The sequence below is a fragment of the Ochotona princeps genome, chromosome 18, assembly GCF_030435755.1.
Source record: "Ochotona princeps isolate mOchPri1 chromosome 18, mOchPri1.hap1, whole genome shotgun sequence".
Lineage (NCBI taxonomy): Eukaryota > Metazoa > Chordata > Mammalia > Lagomorpha > Ochotonidae > Ochotona > Ochotona princeps.
This window is the reverse complement of record NC_080849.1, coordinates 29,010,813-29,030,327: the sequence shown is the minus strand read 5'-3', so window position 1 is coordinate 29,030,327 and position 19,515 is coordinate 29,010,813. Positions and strand designations below refer to the sequence as shown.

At 44.5% G+C, this 19,515-nt stretch overlaps 1 protein-coding gene across 3 annotated transcripts in view; it reads left to right on the top strand.

The window, feature by feature from the left end:
* The window catches only part of FHOD3 (formin homology 2 domain containing 3), a 434,575-nt gene that overhangs the window by 384,611 nt on the left and 30,449 nt on the right, over positions 1-19,515 (top strand). For all 3 annotated transcript variants that reach the window (XM_058676902.1, XM_058676901.1, XM_058676900.1), the window contains 4 exons: positions 4,943-5,101; positions 17,140-17,322; positions 17,813-17,932; positions 18,588-18,749. In XM_058676902.1, coding sequence (XP_058532885.1) covers positions 4,943-5,101; positions 17,140-17,322; positions 17,813-17,932; positions 18,588-18,749 — 624 coding nt within the window. The remainder of the gene's footprint in view (positions 1-4,942; positions 5,102-17,139; positions 17,323-17,812; positions 17,933-18,587; positions 18,750-19,515) is intronic.

The following is a 19,515-nucleotide window of genomic DNA, read 5'->3' as shown; positions in this document are numbered from 1 at the left end:
TTGGGCTGTGAGGGAGAAAGGCCCTGAACTGCCATTATGACTGCCTTCCTCCTCCTGCTCTCAAAGTGCTTAGCACACTGGGACAGCCTCTCCTTCTACAGGGGTGTCCTCTGTCTCTCACCTGTCATGGCTTTTCATTGTCCCTGCTCCTTCTCTTGTTCTTGGCCAAGTTCAATCTCAAACAGAAGCCCTACATGGCCTCCAATTCTGAAGCTCTTCTCTGAGACACGTCCCGTGGGAAAGGGCTCTGCTAGGTATGTTGGAGGATCCTTGCTATTCACTCCTTTGTGGGAAGAGCTTGGCTGTAAGGGAAGTTCAAATTTACTAGACTTTCTGGAACTAAATCAGGGCACATAACAGACACTGGAGAAAGATCTGTGTAAGGAAGTCAGATATCTTCCAGTATTTATTTATTCCCTCTATTTGATATGTGGCCAATCAGAAAGTGACAGGTGGAAAATCATTGATGACAGTTGTCAGCAGTGATGGACCCCAGTCAACAGCAAACTGAGGTATCTCCCTGCACTCCCCCATGGCCTCTTCTTAAGGAAGTTTTGGGCATCCACTTTGTCATGTTCATTCCCCAGATTGGTGTGTTTCACTTTAAGTCATCTTTTTGTTTTGTTTGTGAGGGTATCAGGTCTTTGACATATGCTTCTGGGTCACCAACTTTGGTGTCTTTGTTGGAATGGCCTGGATCATGCTCTTGGAGTTTTCTCTACATTGTCATTCTGTTCTGCCAAGGAGTCTAATGCCTGTGTGGAACATTATAAAGCACTCTGAGAGGAGGAGTATTTATTGCATGATAAATACTTATTGTTGATTATGTAGGGATCATATGTAACATGACTGTTTCAGAAGATTGTTGATTCACTTTGTTCCTATGGTTCTTTATGCCAACCTCAGAGTTCTTTTTGCCAATTATAAGAAATCTAATTTGAATGTTTACATAGTTGTTTATATATGTGTGTATATATACAGGTATGCATGTACAGATGTGTGAATATATGTATTAAACTTATTTTTCTAGGGTCATGTTTTTCCTCCTTCTAATTTTTTATTGCTTTGAAGCAAATGGCATCACTTTTTTCAACTAGTTCCCCATATGGCAATAGGTGGCAGGTGTCATTTCCCTGTTTGGCAGGAGCATGTCTGGTATCCTGTCACAATACACAGCAGCTTTCTCAGCTCCTGCCACACTGCACCTCACAACCTCCTTGTGGGTGCCCTTCTTAGCCAAATCTTCCATTGCTTATATGAGGCCCACTTTCTATCCCTTTTCTATCATTGACCAACTGCCTACTTTTCTAATTTCTGTAAATAATCACTGTGGCTTATAGATCCAAGAAATGCGGAAGCACAAAGGTTCCTGATAGAGAGACTTTTGGCAAGGGTAGGATGGAGGGTTAGCAAGGGGAAGGGACCAGAAACAGGCATCTGGGTGTGAACCACCCCCAAGAGGCCAGAGGTGAGGCTGAGGGTAGGGCCATGGCAGCGAGAATGAGGGGAGGGCTTTGTGAAAGAAGGTGGGAATTTCTCTGTTGTGAAACCATGCTGAAGACATGCAAGTTTCACCACTGGCTACCTGAAGCTCCCAGCAGGACCACTGGAATGGAGGAGAACTGATGACTGCTAATCTTCAGATGGCAGGTGCTGCCAGGCATAAGGAGCAGCACTTTGGTGGTTGTGGCAGGGAAGGAATGAGCTGGACAGTCCTCCTGAATCATTCCTTCATCTCAGGCAAACCTGATAGCACGTTAATGTTCAACAACCTCTGGAGTTAGGGGTGTATTCTAATGACCAAGAATGACATGTGAATGATTCCTTTCCAAGTTGTCCTGTGATCCTCATCTTCCCTTTGTAGCGGGGGAGGAAGAGCTTTGACAGCCTCTCTGGAGACGGCTCCCCTCCAACCCCATCTACACACACACACAGTAGTCTTAGGAAGTTTGGCTGCTTGCTCCTTGCTGACTTACTGGGAAGTGTATCAGGAAGTGGGGGGTCTGTCGCTATAAATTGAGTTTTAATGCATACATGACCAGAAGCATCTTAGGTACAGAGCTACCATGTGTGTCTGTATAAGCTTTTCTCTGTATATGAGTGGACACTGGCTGGCATAGCCTGAAACCCGGTGGGGGTGGGGCATTTCTCCTCCCACTTGCTGGTCATGGGCAGTATCCCCAGGGGTGGGCATCTTTTCTTGTCTGCATGAAGTTTCAGTTGAGCTTATGGGCCTGCTTGGACCTTTCTCCATGCTCCCAAAGTAAGGGAGATTGTGGATAAGGAGTTCAAAGGTTTTTGATCCTAGAGAATTTTTGCTGCTTTCCTACATTTCATTCCACATGACCATGAGATGTCTACGGCCACACCTGCAGTATGGTGAGCCTTATGTCCACATTCAGGGCAGCAAGGGGGCAAGGGCAGAAGGCAGGAACCGCTGAGTCAGTCTACTGTTTTATTCTGGAAAACTAATGCCAGAACTAATTTTAGATGTAACTAGTTTTAGATGTAAAGCACCCAGGCAAGTAACTGATTTAACTGACACATCGATAGCTTGGCAAAAATCGGGGTGCTGTTAGTCAACAGAGAGAAAGGAATGGCTTTGGGGTGGGTGCCCTACAGAACCTGGAGCAGTAGGCACTCCAAGATTCTCATGTTGCTCTTAGAGGTTGTTCATTTCTCTTCCTTGCCTATTCTCAGCATTTTTCAGACCTTTTTCATTCCTTCTCAGCATTCCACACACATAATATCTTAAATTAGATTTAAAAAGCTAAATGGAGAATTCGCAGGGGCTCCTGCCAAGTTGATTTGATTAAACACTGAGGAGACATAGCTTACCCTGCAGAGCAGGCATGCGTCTGTACCACGTGTCCCTGGGAGCCCACGGCTCAAAGCTCACGACCACACCCACAGGCATTACCCCTCCTGGCCACCAGACCTCAGAGCAGCTGGGATGCTCGGGGTTGTTTTTTCTTGGAGAAATTTGAGTTTGGTCCCTAAAGCACATTGAAGGAACAGAATAGAATTGTGGCAGTTAATTTGGGAGGGCCCAGGAGGATGTCAGCAGGGCTTTGTCCTTATCTCCCTCTCAGCTCCCTGGCTCCCTATGGCTGGTGTTGCCATAGGCCCAGCCAGATTCTCTGCTTCAAAGGAAGAGGATGAGGCCTGAGCTCAGGAAATGGGTTGGTAGGAGGGAACCTGCCCACAGAGAATGCTCAGAGCTTTATAACTCTCCCATGATATGTCCTCTACCATAGGGCTTCATCACACCTCCAGTCTCACCCCTGGCAGATCCCATCTATTTGCACATCTCCTGACCTGTCAGCTAGGTCCTAGATATTCTGTGGGTGTTGGCTATTACAGACCCACAGGTCCTAGACATTGTGTAAGTGTCTGCTCTTACAGACCCACCAAGGAGGTATGGTTGTCTGCTGTTGAGCCCCTGGTGCAGCAAGCACAGCCAGCTCTTTTGCTGCACCTGTCTTTCTCCTGGAGAGCCATTATTCCTGTTCATCTTTGCTAATGCAGGCCTGTTGCATGAATCACAGTGATTTTCTTCCCAGCTGTGATTGCCTCAAGAGAAACCTGAGCAACAGTGGCTACTTGTCCTCCCTTTAGCTGCACCTCCTCCATCATTGCCACCTACATTTCACTTTGTGAGAACTAAAGGAGAGATCTGGGGGGATTTGGTCACACCTTGGGATGTTGACAAGTATTGGTGCAGCACTGCACATACTGTCCTATCCTGAGAGAGCAGCTGTGATGAAAATACCATGCTCTGAGGGTCTTATGACAGAACTTTAATTCTTACGGTTCTGGAGGCTGTGATGTGAAGATAAAGTTACTGGCCAGTGTGGTTCAGGGAAGGGCTCTCTTCCTCCCTTGCCGATGGCCACCTTCTTGCTATGTCCTCTTAGGGTAGGAAAGAGAGCTAGCTCTCCCGTATTTTCTTAGTAGGACACTAACCCCATCATGAGGACCCACCCTCACCATCTTGTTATCTCCAAAGACCCTGCCTGCAAATATAGCACACTGGAGACTTTCAAGTCTGAATCTGGGGGGAATACAAATAATCAGTCTGATCTCCATGCTGAGTTCCAGCCATAGACTTGTCCTGGGCTGGCCCCGGAGTGCAGAGATGAGGGAGGCCCAGGGCCTGCCTATAACGAACCTCTAGGCCAGTGGAAATCCACACACAGGTACTCAGGATGCAGGGCACCTTTGTCCCCTTATCCTCTGTCCCTTTGTTGACTTCCATGTCTGTCTGTCCCTCATTCTTGTTTGTCTCTTGTTCCTGTTCACCAGTGCATGCCTTTTCATTTCTCTTTTTTTGGAATGCCACTCATCACCCACCCACCCAGGGGGCAGCACGTATATCTGAAGCATGACAGGGAAGGCCAGTTGTTCTTTAGGAGACAGAGTGGAGGATATCTGAATGGTAAGGAAGGGTGCCCGAGATGATACAGCCAGGGAGCTGAGGGCCCTGCCTGGCCAGCCGGGTTCAATGCTCTTCTCTGTGCCACATCTTAGCATGTAGCATGTGTGCTGACTTGCTTTGGCACCATCCCCAAGCACAAAGGCCAACCAAGACTCTGACACTTTGCAGCCTGCCCAAAAGTGATTCTGACAAGTCTTGATTTTGTTTTTGCTGCTTCTAGGGGGCAGGGTTATTTGCAAAATATCACATTTTCCCAATTGAAGGAAAATCCATTTTATTTTGCAATGTGTCTGACTCATGAAGTTCCATTGCCCATTGAAGCTTGGCAACCTTGCGGAGCTTGGTCCTTGATCTCTGCTGAACAGTAGCCAGTGCTTCCTCAAGCCAACTCAGGGCCATTTATTTTCATCCCTAAGAAAGTAGTGAGTTTGCTTTTGATCATGGAATACAGAAAGGACCCAAAATGTTGCATTAATCTTTAATTCTCCTTGTTTTATCACCAAGAAAACAGCTGCCGATGGGAAAAGGCAAGAGATTATTGTTCTGGATTCCAAGAGGAGTAACGCCATCAATATCGGCCTGACGGTGCTGCCCCCTCCGAGAACAATTAAGATTGCCATCTTGAATTTTGATGAATATGCCTTAAACAAAGAAGGAATTGAGGTAAGAGGCGCTCCAGCAAGTGTTGTTTGTGTTGTGTGACATGTCACATGTTGTGACACTTTCCTGTGTCACTGGATGGCTTCCTTAGGGTGCCTTGGTCTATCTCTGTCTTCAGAAGCCTTTACAGAAGGGCAGTCATGCTCTCTGGTCTTATTTGCTGGGTAGAGATCTTCATTTGCCTATTGAGTTGAGAGAGTCCCATGCTCTGCTTTATTTACTGCTGTCTCTCCGAGCATGCTTTGCCCACTTCAGAATGGGAAAAGAATCCAATGAATTCTGGAGGCAGCCAGGATCTCTTTTACATCTTTTCAAACCAAATGCTGTGTGCTTAATGAACATAGGTGAAAGTGAGGTTGTCAGTCGTGTTCACAACCACATACAGGACCGGATTTCTCCCTGGGGACTTGTTGGGTGATGATGAGCTAGATGGTTCATGCTAATGGAAACTTCAGTGTTTGCTGATATTAACATCAAAAACAGAGATTAAGTGGCTGAGGCCACGTGACTGGTGGGTGTCCCAGGTGGAGCCTTGGTTCACAGCCTTCTAACAGCCCATGCTCTGCCTTTAACCATGGACTGGTTTGTGCAGGTTTAATGTGAATATTGGGGCAAGAGCGAGCTGGGGCAGTGATCCAGCATGTGAGTTCCCACAGAGATGAAATAGCCTGGGAATCCACCATTGGCACCTGGGGAACACAGCTTTGTGATGTTGGGTGATGCCAATCCATCTTCCTTTGGGTTAGAGCTCTGGGTTCCATAAAATCCTTTGTACACAGGTTTGCTTTAAAAACTTAAGCATAGAGGGAGCCATTCAGGCCTGACCCTCAAATGGGAACAAGATCAGAAGGGAATAAAGACCCAGGACACTCTGCCAGCCTCATCATAGCCCAGTGTACAAGGGAGAGAGTGGTGGGTCTGTAGTGTGTGCTGAGGGATGAAGCCAGCTGGCAGGTTGCTTTTTTGCGTTGGAACCAAAGGGCCTTCCAGGAAAAAATAAAACCATTGCTAGAGGTCCCCCTGTCAACATTCATTCCCAGAATGTGACCTTATTGAGAACTAGTATCTGGCCAATGTAATGAAGTTACAGTGAGGTCATACTGGATTTAGGTGGACCCTAGATCCGATGGCGGGGAGGGGTATCCTTACAAAAGAAGAAGGTGGATACAGACAGAGAAGAAAATGCCATTTCATAACAGAAAACACCCAGGGAGCCACATGGAAAAGAATCTCATGTGATGATGGAGACAGAACTTAAAGCAATATGTTTACCAACCAAGGTTAAGGATCACCAAAAGTTAGGGGGAAGTCTCCCCTAAACCTGTGAGAGGGAGCAAGGCACTGCCACCACCTTGATTTGGGGTCCCTGACTTCTAGTGTTGTGAAGGAATCAATGCTGTTAGTTTGACTCACCCACCTAGTTTGTGGTAACTTGGTATGGCAGCCTCAGGAAAGCCACGCAAGACCTAGGAGGCTCTGCTCTGAGAAACAAACATCTTGAGACAAGAAACAGTGATGAGAAGGAAAATGTGTTCCCTTCCTGCTTGAAGAGGAAGTTGCACTCAGAGCCCTGGAGTCAGTCAGCCGAGCAGGGCAGCATCTCCAGGCGGGCTGCCAGGGAGGACGGGCACAGGGAAGTCTGACTCAGGCCCAGCAGATAAAGGAGTGAGCTAGCTGACAGCTGTCAGAAACAAAGAGGGATTCTGAGGCTGCAGGAGTAGAATGAAGGAGCAGAACTCTGGTCTGCTCTCCGGTGACTTTGGATGAGTCAAGTGTGAAATGCCTTTCAAGTCAGAGAAACAAGGTACAGGCCTTGGTGCACCCTTGGGCCATCATATTTACTTAACAAAGTCCTTTAGTGCTTGAAAAGCTTCAGAGTCATATGTAGAGTAGCCTCAAGTGCAAACCAGGGCCAGCCTGATCGAAAGAAAAAACGATAACTCCTGCTTTTAAAAATAATCCTCTATGACGTGAGGAGGTGAAAGTCCATCAGGAGAGTAGACTCCTTTGGCTTGGCCTTGATTCCCTCCATCCCTGGGTGGAAAGTTTCAGCTGTAGTAACTTACTCAGAGTTTAGAATGAGTTCAATTATTTTCCCGTGACTGGTTTCCAATTGGACTTCGTTAAGTAATGATAACATCAGTAATGATAGAGTTTGTAGGAATTGCAACCCAGCCCACAGTCTGACTTCCATAGACTTTTCCTGCCAGGTGAGAGTTTTACTCCAGATGGGAAATTCCCATCAACAGTCAAATTGAGATGAACAAAATTAGTTCCAACTTCAGTCAGTGCCCAAGTTCACAGGCAAGTGGCAGAGAAAGCGATTTCAAAAATGGGTGAGAAGCACGTGAGAGGCTTATGGCTTTCCACCCCGAAGCAGGTACAATGGGAAACAGTGAAAGTGAGAATACACAGCTACAGAAAGCGCTGGTCTGCCCTGGTATCTGTTGTGTCATGAGGCCTCAATACGTTCAAACCTATAGCAATGCCTCAAGTTAGAGTATCTTTTTCAGTTTTCATCTGACTTGGGGTTTCTCAACATGACTGGCATTTTGAGTTGTACAGTTTTTGTTGTTGTTGTGGGATTATTCTGTTCTTTGCGGAATGCTCAGCATCCATCATGATCTGCTGGAGGCCACTAGTACTTGCCTCCCCACACAGCAAAAAATGTCTTCATACACTGCCATGTGGCCCTCTGGGAGCCCTTGATCCAAAGGCTGTCTTGGTGAATCCCAAAGCTGTCTAGGTTCCTTAGCAACTCTATGTGGGGAAGTCACCCTCTTGGGAATACAGAATCCAGGGTGTTCAGCCATTACCTGCTTTTTCTGGTCATCGATCTCAGAGACCTGGGGGACTCAGACATCTAGATCCATTTGCTGATCCAGTACCCAAGCTTGTTCTCCAACCTTGCTGGTCAAGAGCTAATCAAGATGGAGGAGAGATGACAGTTCTAGACATACAGACCTTGGCTAGTAAGATTTCTATGTTGCACCCAAAGGGCCTTTAACCAGAACATCTGCTTTGGGGACGCAGGCAGCGGAGCATGGCACCACAGCTAAATAAGGCCATTTGGAAGCTCTTTGTACCTAAATGTAATTAGAACATATTAAATGACATCTTCTGGCTTTGCTTAGCAACCCAGTGGTGTTTCTCTGGGTTTGTCATGCAACCTAACACAGTAGTTCAAGGAAATACTTTTTCATCAGAGTATTAAACTGTAGAAAATTATTTTAGGCCCATCTCTCAGCATTAATGATATTTTCTCGAGTAAAATGTCACCAAATTATCATGAATAGAAGTATTTTAAAAATTCCTCATCCTCCCCCCTACCCCTGCCTCACTTCTCTAATTTTAATTGTGTCTATTCAGAGGGTAACAGAGTTAAGCAGTCCCAAATGATTTGTGATTTGGCCCAGTTTGGCTGCCAGGCCTGTCAACATCCTGGGAAATGAAATTTCTTTTGGCCATTTACACAAAAGCTACAGAATAGTCTTTCTCTTAATTGTTGTGTGTTGTTGTTGCTGTTTCTTTCTCTGAAAGGGAAAAAGGATTTCCATCTGCTGGTTCACCCTACAGATGCTGGCAAAGGCCAAGTAAAACCTGGGATCTGGAAATACAATCTAGGTCCTCCCACATCAGTGGAAGGAACTCAGTTACTTGAGCCATCCTTGCTGCCTCCCAGCATCTGCATTAGCAGGAAACTAAAATCTGGAGCCAAAACTGGGAATCCATTCTAGGCACTCCAGTATGAATGCCACTTAGGCTAAATACCGTTGCCTGTAGCATCTTATTTAAGTAGGTTATGTCAAATTAGTCCTGTTTGCAGGTGCTGGAACCTGCATGTAGAGTCACAGTTGGCTCAACAATGACAAGGATCCGGAATATGCTGATGATTGGATGCAGCTGTGCTATGAATTTTGCTTGAGTGGTTGGATGACCGTGTCCTGTGGAGCTGGTGCTGAGGGAAGAGGAGCATCTTCTGGTTGTCTCTTGAGCTTTGTCTTGGTTGACCTAGCCTGGCTGCAAACAAACAAAATGTTGTATCCATGAATTTGATGCGGAGGTTATGGTCACAGAAGGGCTCGGTGAGTAGTTGGGAGAATGGGAAGAGCTCCTCAGGCAGGGACAGTGAACATCCAGCCCACAGGCCATCTAAGGCTTGTGAAATCAGTGGGTCTGTCTCTGCCAAGGCAGTTGCAGGCAGAACTAGGAACTGCATAAATCAATGACAGGCTAATTTTTAAATTGATAATTTTGTGTAGCTTGCAGATGATGTAAATATGTAAATGACCCTTGGCAGAGAAATAGATTCCCTACCCTTGAAAAGCAGTTAAAAAGGAAGTTTTGCTTCTGCAAACATGTACAAGAATTAAAAAGCTAATTTCTCATGAGAACATACAACTTATGCACAAACCAAGTCCAAATGTGAGTACTCGAGCTTTGTGCTCTTGCAGTGAAATGCTTGTACTAGATTCTTCACTCAAAGCTGTAACCAGGGTATTGTTCAAAACTCACAAAGTGATGGAGTTATTCATTATAGTCTCATCTGCAAGAGAATGAAACAGCCAAACCTGACAGCATTAGGATCCATTAAAAAAAATGATTTGTACATTTTTCTCTAAAATACAGGTTCCAGATACAAAAGTGGCTGCACTTTGGTCTTATTTGAGGCTTGTCTTGCTAGGAAACCAAATGGTGATCATACAGTCACCACTAAATCTAACATAATGGAAGAGCAAATTGGAGATACTGCCCCGTGTTGATCCCACTGTCAGCACAATGCCACCTGGGAAAGAAGGGCCATAAATCAAAGGAATTGGCTTTGACCAATTCCTTACATTGTCTTGAGGCTATTTTTACTGTAAGTGATACGTAAAAAATACAATAAAATAAACTGACAGATGGAAATCTCATAAATCTTCAACAGTGAACAAATGGTTTGAATTAGAGAAGTGAAAAACAAAAGTAAGAATGCTTGATTACTTTCTCTGAGGAGCAACACAACCAAAACCATTGCATGAAAATGCCTTTGAAATGTTGTTTTAAAATGTATTGACACATTTTTGCTTTGGGATTCTTTTCATGGCTAGAACAATTTGTGTGTTAGGTTAAATTTTAAAATTTAGCTAAGAATCATTTTGAAAGCTAGTGAATTCCGACTGTGGGTGGTTTTAAAGAGTTTGAGAAACTCTGCTTAAATTTTTTTTTAAATATTTATTCATTTTGTTACATCCAGATATACACAGAGGAGGAGAGACAGAGAGGAAGATCTTCCATCCAATGATTCACTCCCCAAGTGAGCCGCAACTGCCGGTGCTATGCCAATCCGAAGCCGGGAACCAGGAACCTCTTCCGGGTCTCCCACACGGGTGCAGGGTCCCAATGCAATGGGTCGTCCTCGACTGCTTTCCCAGGCCACAAGCAGGGAGCTGGATGGGAAGTGGAGCTACCGGGATTAGAACCGGCGCCTATATGGGATCCCGGGGCGTTCAAGGCGAGGACTTTAGCTGCTAGGCCATGGTGCCGGGCCCTCTGCTTAAATTTTTTTAAAAAACACTTCTCAGGCACCTTAACAGGAAGCTGGATTGGAAGCAGAGCAGCTGGTCAGCTATAGATCCCCAACATTGCAAGTGGCAGCTTAACCCTCTGTGTCCCAGTGCTGTTCCCTTTTAGGTTATTTTTTTTATTATTATTTGTAATTCATTAATTACATTGTATTATGTGACACAGTTACTTAGGTACTTGGGTTCTCCCCACCCCTCCCCAAACCCTCCCACCATGGTGGATTCCTCCACCTTGTTGCATAACCACAGCTCAAGTTCAGTTGAGATTTCCCCATTGCAAGCGTATACCAAACATAGAGTCCAGCATCTTATTGTCCAGTCAAGTTCAACGGCTTCTTAGGTATACCCTCTCTGGTCTGAAGACAGAGCCAGCAGAGTATCATCCCAGTCAATTGAAAGCTCCAACATACCATCAGCAAAAATTTACATCATTATGGAATTAATTGACATAGTAATGAGTAACCAATATGTTAAAAGTAAATGCGAGTTCCTAGCCACCTTCAGTGACCACCTCACTTACATTTCAATTTTAGTTTATACACAACATATAACATTCATAACATAGCATGTTATACATAACATCATATCATCTTAAATTAAGGCAAACATGTGGTATTTAACCTTTTGGGATTGGCTCATTTCCCTTAGCATTATGGTTTCCAGTTTGGCCCATTTGGCCACAAAGAACTGCATTTTGTTTTTTTTAATAGCTGAGTAGTATTCCATGGAGTAGATGAACCATAGCTTTCTTATCCAATCCTCTGTTGATGGGCATTTTGGTTGCTTCCATGTTTTTGCAATTACTGATTGTGCTGCTATGAACATAGGAGTGCATGTTGGTTTCTCGTAAAACAATTGTTCTGGATATATTCCTAGGAGTGCTATTGCTGGATCATACGGTATGTTGATTTTGAGTTGTTTGAATATTCTCCATACTGATTTCCATAGAGGCTGTACCAGCCTGCAGCCCCACCAGCAGTGGAGTAGGGTTCCCTTTTCTTAGGTTATTTTTTTAATGCCCTCTGCGTGGACAGGTGGAGCATGATTCAGGTGAAGGATAAGCATGGGTCATTGACATTAAATAGCTCCTAGGCCTGAATTCTACGCAGACAGCCTCAGTGTTTACAGCCATGATGAAGAGAAAGTTGAAACTGGAGGTCTGTAAAGACTTCCCAAGTCTCATCTTCTGCCCGTTTGCTCTGAGTGCACTGCTGGCTGTGGGGAGTATCCAAATTTTCAAGGAAAATGGAATTACAAGATAAATTCATTTTGGTCCAAAAATTTAAAACATGGGCCTAGTTTTTTTGTAAGACATTTTTAAATGAACTCTTTCAAAACCCTTTCCCTTACACAGGTACACCCTGATGATGCACAGGTGTATAATCTATGTATCTGTGGGCTGTGGTGTCAAGCATCCTGTTTATGGTTTTCTAATGTTCAAGCTGATAGAGAACAAACTACACTTTTGGAATATACAATTCTGTGAATTTTATTACATACAAATTCATGCAGCATTCACCACAATTGGGATGCAAAAAAATGTCCATTTACCCCCAAAACACTTACATTGCCCTGTTGTAGCTTCATCTTCAAGCTGCTACTAGCTCTTAGTAACCATTGATATGTTCAGGTTTGTCTCTTCAAGAATGCCTCAGCTGTTGCAGCCATCTGGGGAGTGAACCAGAGGATGGAAAGGGTGAGTGAGTGTGTTTGTGTCAGTGTGTGTGTGTGTGTGTGTGTGTGTGATGTGTATAGCCTCTGAGAGCACCTGCTTTCTCCCAGAATTATGCCTTTCAAATTCACCCACACAGTTAGGTATGTCTAGGTTTGCCCCTTTGTTGCTGAGTGCTATTCTACTGCAGGGACATGCCAATGTTGTTCATCTCTTCATCCATTGAAGATTTATTGTGGTCCATCTTTTGGCAGTTCTGGGTTACCTAACTCAGGGAATAACCTAATTTCAAACTACCAAATGGTGGACTAAAACATACATATACTAAGGGTTTTTTTTTTTTCTTTTGCATGAATATACATTTTTCTTTTCTGGGATAAATACCCAGGAATTGAATTGTAGGAACAAAGGGTAACTACATTTTACCTGTTGAGATCTATAGTTTGTCATTTTGTTCTCCTAATGATATCTTTCACAATGCAAAAATGCTCATTTTTAAAAGGTTTGTTTACTTTGAAAGTCAGAGTTAGAAAGAGGCAGAGACAAAGACATCTTCCATCCACTGGTTCACTCCCCAGATAGTTTCAGTTGCCAGTCCTGGGCCAGGTCAAAGCCAGGAACATCACCCCGGCCGTCTGCTTGGATGAGAGGAGCCCAAACAGTTGGGCCATCTGTTCCTGCTTTTCCTAGGACATTAGTAGAGAGTTGAATTGGAAGTGGAGCACCCAGGACACAAACCACCACCCATATGGGATGGTGGCCATGCAGCTAGCAGTTTTACCTACTTATGCCACAACACTGACCCCACAAATATTTTCTCTTATGTTTCCTTATAAATGTTATTATAGTAAGCATTACCAGCAAAGCTCAATGGGTTCTTCCCTCTGCTTAATATAAAAATAAAAGCCAGGAGTAACTTGCAGACAGAGAAGTTTTATTTGTGAAGTGAACGGGAGAATGTGGAAAGAAGAGAGAAGGGGAAGGCACCTCCCAGGAGAGAGCTGGGAGATGAGGTGCCTCTAGAAAGGAGAGAGGAAGACACTAAAGGTTTTTGGAAGGGTCTTGGGATTTTGAGTGGTCTGTGACCCCTCCTGTCTGTTTGAGAACCTGTGGGGAAGATAGTCCCTACCAGTGGTCTCTCAACCAGTTAGGAAATGGCTGGGCAATTCTTGCACGACCCACTTGAAAGTGTGACCAAGATTTTAGTGGGCTTGGATGGTCTCAGTAGGGTTTTTGTTTGTTTGTTTTGCTTTGTTTCATTGTTTAAGGGAAGGAGGTTGGCACTGTGGTGTACCAGATTAAACTACCACCTGTAATGCCAGTACCCAAGTGGATGCAGTTAAAGTCCCAGCTGCCCCACTTCCAATCCAGCCCCCTAATGAGCCAATGAAAAATACCAAAGTCCTTGGGCCCTGTACTCACATGGGAGACCCGGATGGAAGCCCCTGGCTCCTACCTTTGCCCTGGCCCAGCCCTGGCTATTGTGGCCATTTGGGAGTTAACCAACGTATTAAAGATCTCTCGTCTCTTTCCCTCTCTCCCTATAACTCTTTCAAACAAATAAATTTCTAAATAGCATTATGCTTTACTCTTTGGCCTGTGATCCATTTTTAGTTTATAAGGTGTAAGGTATAAAGTGAGGTTCATTTCTTTCCAAATGGAGTCCAATTGTTCTAGCACCATTTGTGGAAAATATTATCCTTTGTCCTTTCATCGTGTTTGTACGTTTGTCAAACCAGTGGGTCATGTTAGTTTGTTCTGTTTCCAGACAGTCTATGTTGTCCTGGTAATCCTTTGTTTATCCTTTTGCCAATGCCACCCTATCCTAAGTACTGTGCCTGCATGGTTCTTAAAGGCATTGTGATTCCTCTAAGGTTGTTTTTTTTTTCTAGATTAATTTATTTTTTATTTGAAAGGCAGACAGAGAGACAGATAAAAGAGGTTTCATCTGTTGGTTTATTCTCAGTGTCTGTGACAGCTGGGGCCAAAGCTGGGAGTTTGTTGTGCATTCCAGGTCTCCCACATGGATGGCAGCTAATTGGAATCAGATAAGAATCTGAGTTTCCAACCCGGGCACTCTGATGTGGGATGTAGGTGTCTTACCTGTTGGGCTAAATGTCTGTTCTCAATGTTTGGGGATTGTACTAGTTCTCTGTAACTTTTATCTATTTTTAAAAGATTCATTCATTCATTCAGTTAAAATTCAGAATGACAGACCAAGAGAGAGAAAACACAAAGACAGAAAGATTTCCATCCACTGCTTCATTCCCCAAACGGTCAGAGCAGCCAAGAATGGGCTAAAGGGCAGCCAGAAGGCAGGAATTCAATCCAGGGTTCCCACAAGGGTGGCAGGGGCCCAAGTTTTCTTAGACTCAATAGCAGGAAACTGGATGGTAAACAGAGTATCCAGGATTGACACTGGCACTCCAGTCTAGGGTTCTGGGGTGTAAGCACTGGCTTGACCAGAGTGCCAACTCCTTGCCGTAGCTTGAAATTCATCTTGTTTATGCAACAAAAGTCATGTTGGTATTTTGTTTGGAACTGAGATTAAGTCTGTGTGCCAATTTGGGGAAAATAAAAATTACCAATGACTGTATCATGTCTTTCAATTTATGAGCATACCATGTCTCTCTCTTTATTTCAATCTTATTTGTTTACTTGTATTGGCATTTTCTAGTTTCCAACATATAGATCTTACGCATGATCTGTTAGATCTGAAACCTGTGCATTTCAGCATAAGTAGCATTAAAAAAACAAAAAACAAAAACAAAAACATCTTAGTTCCTGGAGCAGGAATTTAGTGCAGCAATGAAGATGTTGCCTAGAATGCCCTGATCCCACACCCAAGTGTCTGATGTCGGGCTCTCTGCAATCTCTGTTCTCACTGCTGTATTTTGCTAAGGACTTTTACTTCTGTGTTCATCAGTGGTATTGGTTTGTACTTTTCTTGTTCTGTCTTTATCAGGATACTCTGATCTCCTGATAAAAGGTGGGGGGTTTTCCTTCGCTTGTTTGAGTTCATAGCACAAATTCTGCCTTTTGCTTCCAGTGTTGGCTCAGTTTTCAAAGAGTTCGGAAACTACCTTCAGTCAGCTCTCGAGGTCTTTGATATGCCTTTGAGGGCCAGGTTCACACATGAATAGTTGAGGGGTGGGAGCTCAGAAGTACTTAAACAACATCACATATCTGCTTGGCCAGGCTGCCCTCTGCTGTGACCTCCTGGCACTCCCCACTTTCCTGGGGCTCTCCTTTCTGTCTGGCAGCTGAAATCTGTCGCTTTGGTAACTTCACTTTCCCACTTACCCTTTGTGATTGTACCCAGTGCAAGGCCAAGCTAAAGGAAGATGGAGAATAAAAACTGGGGGACTTGCCCTACTCTTGTAGAACCTCCTGTACCAGTGGAGGGGAAGGTTCCCTCTCTGAGCCTTTCATGTTCTCATCTCCTGCCTCTGCAGCCTCTCCCACCCACGGGAGCACTTCAGGGCTCCCTGGAGCTCTCCCTTCCTGCATCTTATGCCCTCTTCCAGGTTTTAGGATATTTTGAGCCCAAGCAGTGAACTCCCAAAAGGAAGGTGGTTAACTCACCACCAGAGTAATTGTGCTTCCAGTTTTGGTCATCTTCCCCAGGCCACCTGCCACTCTTTTCCATCCAGAGTCCCCAGAGCTGCTTCCCATGCTTTCTTCAGAGGCCAGCCCTCTGTAACATAGTAGCCAAAGGCACCAAGAACTACTAAATTCGCAGTTTAACAAATGATTTGTTAAACTCAATGAGACTTTACCAGAATGTGCCGTTATGTATGCTGTACCACAGAGTGAGACTTTTTACCTCTTAAAAAGGGAATCACTATGGAATTTTGAACTGACAGGAATCAGTCATTCTGAGACTTTTTTGTTTCCTTTGCTTTCCACAATTAATTTTTTACCAGACCTACATAAAAGCAAAAAAAGTCCTTTTCTTTGGTTATTCTGCAGGTGATAATCTGTATAATAATGCCATTATTCCTTTTCCTCAATCAGATATATATGTGATTTTATTTAAAATGTTATGAGGTATGTGTGTTTTGAAATAGTTAAATGAAACTGCTGAGTTTTTGAAGATGGTTCACTTTTATAAATTCTGAAATCAGTGACATATGCTGCAAAGCATGTGTTCATAACATGTTTTACTCAAGACTCCTAACACATAGGAAGTTATTTGTCCATCTTCTCTCTTTTACTTTTTCTCACCCCTCATCCCCCTCTTTTGCCTAGAATCCCCTTCATGTGCAAGATTCAGAACATTTGGGGCTCATTGCTTACAGTGTATTTCTCATACAGTATCAAATATGCATTATAATAAAATGCAAACAACAGAATCACTCTCCCATAATACAAATAGAAATTTTTTAAAGATTTATTTATTTTTTATTGCAAAGGCAGATATACTGAGAGGAGGAGAGATAGAGAGAAAGATCTTCCATCTGATAATTCACTCGCCAAGTGACCATAATGGCTAGTGCTGTACCGATCTGAAGCCAGGAGCCAGGAACTTCCTCCAGGTCTCCCACACGGGTGCAGGGTCCCAAGGCTTTGGATCATCCTGGACTGCTTTCTTAGGCCACAGCAGGGAGCTGGATGGGAAATGGGGCAGCTGGGATTAGATCCAGCACCCATATGGGATCCAGGCGTGTTCAAGGCGAGAACTTTAGCTGCTAGGCCACTGTGCCGGGCCCACAAATAGAAATTTTTATACATATTTAAAAACATAAAGGAGTTAGGTAGCATCCACGTAAGAAAGATTATACTGTAGCATCTCTTTTTTCCAGAAAATTCTAACCATGATTCCCACTGAAGAGGAGAAGCAGAAGATTCAGGAAGCTCAACTGGCCAATCCTGAAGTGCCACTGGGCAGTGCCGAGCAGTTCCTCCTCACACTGTCTTCCATCAGTGAGCTCTCTGCTCGGCTCCACCTCTGGGCATTCAAAATGGACTACGAGACCACAGAGAAGGTATGTGCTCAGCAAGGAAGAGGGTATTGATCTAGTGAGTAGCCCAGGCTAGGAGGTAACCAACCACGGAATGCCCAGAAGGGAGATCTAGAGACTTGGGTGGTTCCCAGAAATGAGGCCATCATTTCCAGTGTCACTTACAGGGAAGAAGAAAAGCCGAACAGGAAGCTGAGCTCTGGATACCACTGGAATATGGAGAGGAGGAGAGCCTCCTCCTTGGCCTGGGACCCCAAGTAGGAAAGGGGGAAGACAGTGTCTGTCACACCAGCACAAGCTCCCATTGGCTTTGTCCGTGAAGACAGGAAGTTAGCTCTCCCTGCCACCTTTAGGCTCTTTTTTATACCTAGCTAAATGTGCCGGTCCACCTGGGATTGTTTTATGCTGGTGAGAACTCTGCTTAGTATTCCCTTGCATTTTACACAAATAACCGCGTAAAGCCAAACTGTACATTCTTTCTCTTTCTCTCTCTCTTTTTTTTTTTAACTGAAAGGAAGTAGCAGAACCACTTTTGGACCTGAAGGAAGGCATAGACCAGTTGGAAAATAATAAAACTTTGGGCTTCATCCTGTCTACTCTGCTGGCCATTGGGAACTTTCTAAATGGAACTAATGTAAGTCTTCCCCCTTTCAGACTTCCAGCTTCTTTTGTCACAAGATCTTTGCCCATTGTTTCCTGATGGAGCTTATTCCTGAGTCCCACAAAGCACAGTGGCCCAAATAATTCTTGTGTCTTGTTGAAAATCCAGAAGTTGTTTGTCCTTAACATATTAAGACCTCTTTATTTGAACCCACATCTTGATACCAGTAAGGAATCTTAGAAAAACACACACTGTTCCTTGTGCAGTGTGGCTACTTTCAGTAGTGGCACTGAAGAATTTTCACTTACTTCAGTTTTTTTTTTTTTCTTTCCATAGGCATTTTCACACAAATATCTGTGCTCACATGTGTTCTGATAATGAAAAATAAATTTATTGTTTATTTGGCTTTGGTCAGGAAGTAGATACAAGGAGTGGGGTAAAGGTAGGAGAAAGCTGTGGACATACACAGCTTGGGACCCAGCCTCATAACACCCTCATTGAGGATGGATTCTGGGTGTGGTTCATGGTTCTTGAGGGAGGGACCAGCTCAGGAGGATGGAGCGCTTCAGTCACAGAGAAACTAAATGTCAGGCTTCTACCACCGACATTGATTCTAACCACGTGTAGCGGTCTGAGAGCCTGGGTAAAACTCATCCTACCCATCTTTTGTTTACTATTCCTCCCACAGGCCAAAGCATTTGAGTTAAGCTACCTCGAGAAGGTTCCAGAAGTCAAAGACACAGTGCACAAGCAGTCGCTCCTCCACCATGTGTGCACCATGGTGGTAGAGAACTTCCCAGACAGCTCTGATCTATACTCGGAGATCGGGGCCATCACCAGGTCAGCCAAGGTAGGTCCATGTCCACAGACACTGAGGGGCTGGCCTCCACTAGGACTGGGGCCACTGAATGCATCCTTAGCAATTATTTCTGAGGAACATGTCCTCCATTTCCAATGAGCATTTCAGATCTTTTTCTGATCTCTATTCTTGGTATGATTCTTTCAGGCTGAAATGTTTTAAGACAAGTCTACCGCTGGGGTCAATGTGCCCTCACGTACTGTCAAGCAATGTTGCTCTCCAGACTGTGTTCTGTAGAATGCTGAAATTGCACATTTTGTTTTCAGTGGGCAAAGGGGGCATGTTAGTGGGCTGTTGCTCTCCCTGAGATTGTTTCAGGATCTTGCAGTGGGATGTGGAGCCAGGAAATAGGGAACCCCTGGCTTGACTCCCAATAGCTTGGCCTTTTCTCTGAGCTTACACAAAAAGGACATTTTTATTGGGCTGTGAATGGTGTAAACCATCAACCCTTCAAGAGAGTGCAGAGGTGATATTACTAGATAGGAGACAGTCACATTATGCAGACACCATATGACTTTGAGTGCCAGAGGCTGAACGGCCCCACAGGAATCCCAAATACATCGCAGCTGGGCCATGGTGAGGGAACTTCTGGGAAATGCAGCCTAGGCTGTGTGCACTGGAATCCAGCATGAGAACAGTGGAGAGGGTACACAAGGGGAGAGAAGGAATGAGAGGAGATGAGTGCTCCCCCTCTCTGCCTTCTCCCATTGCACTGGCTCATTGGGGACTTGTTGGCTAGGAGCTTGGTTGGCAGCTG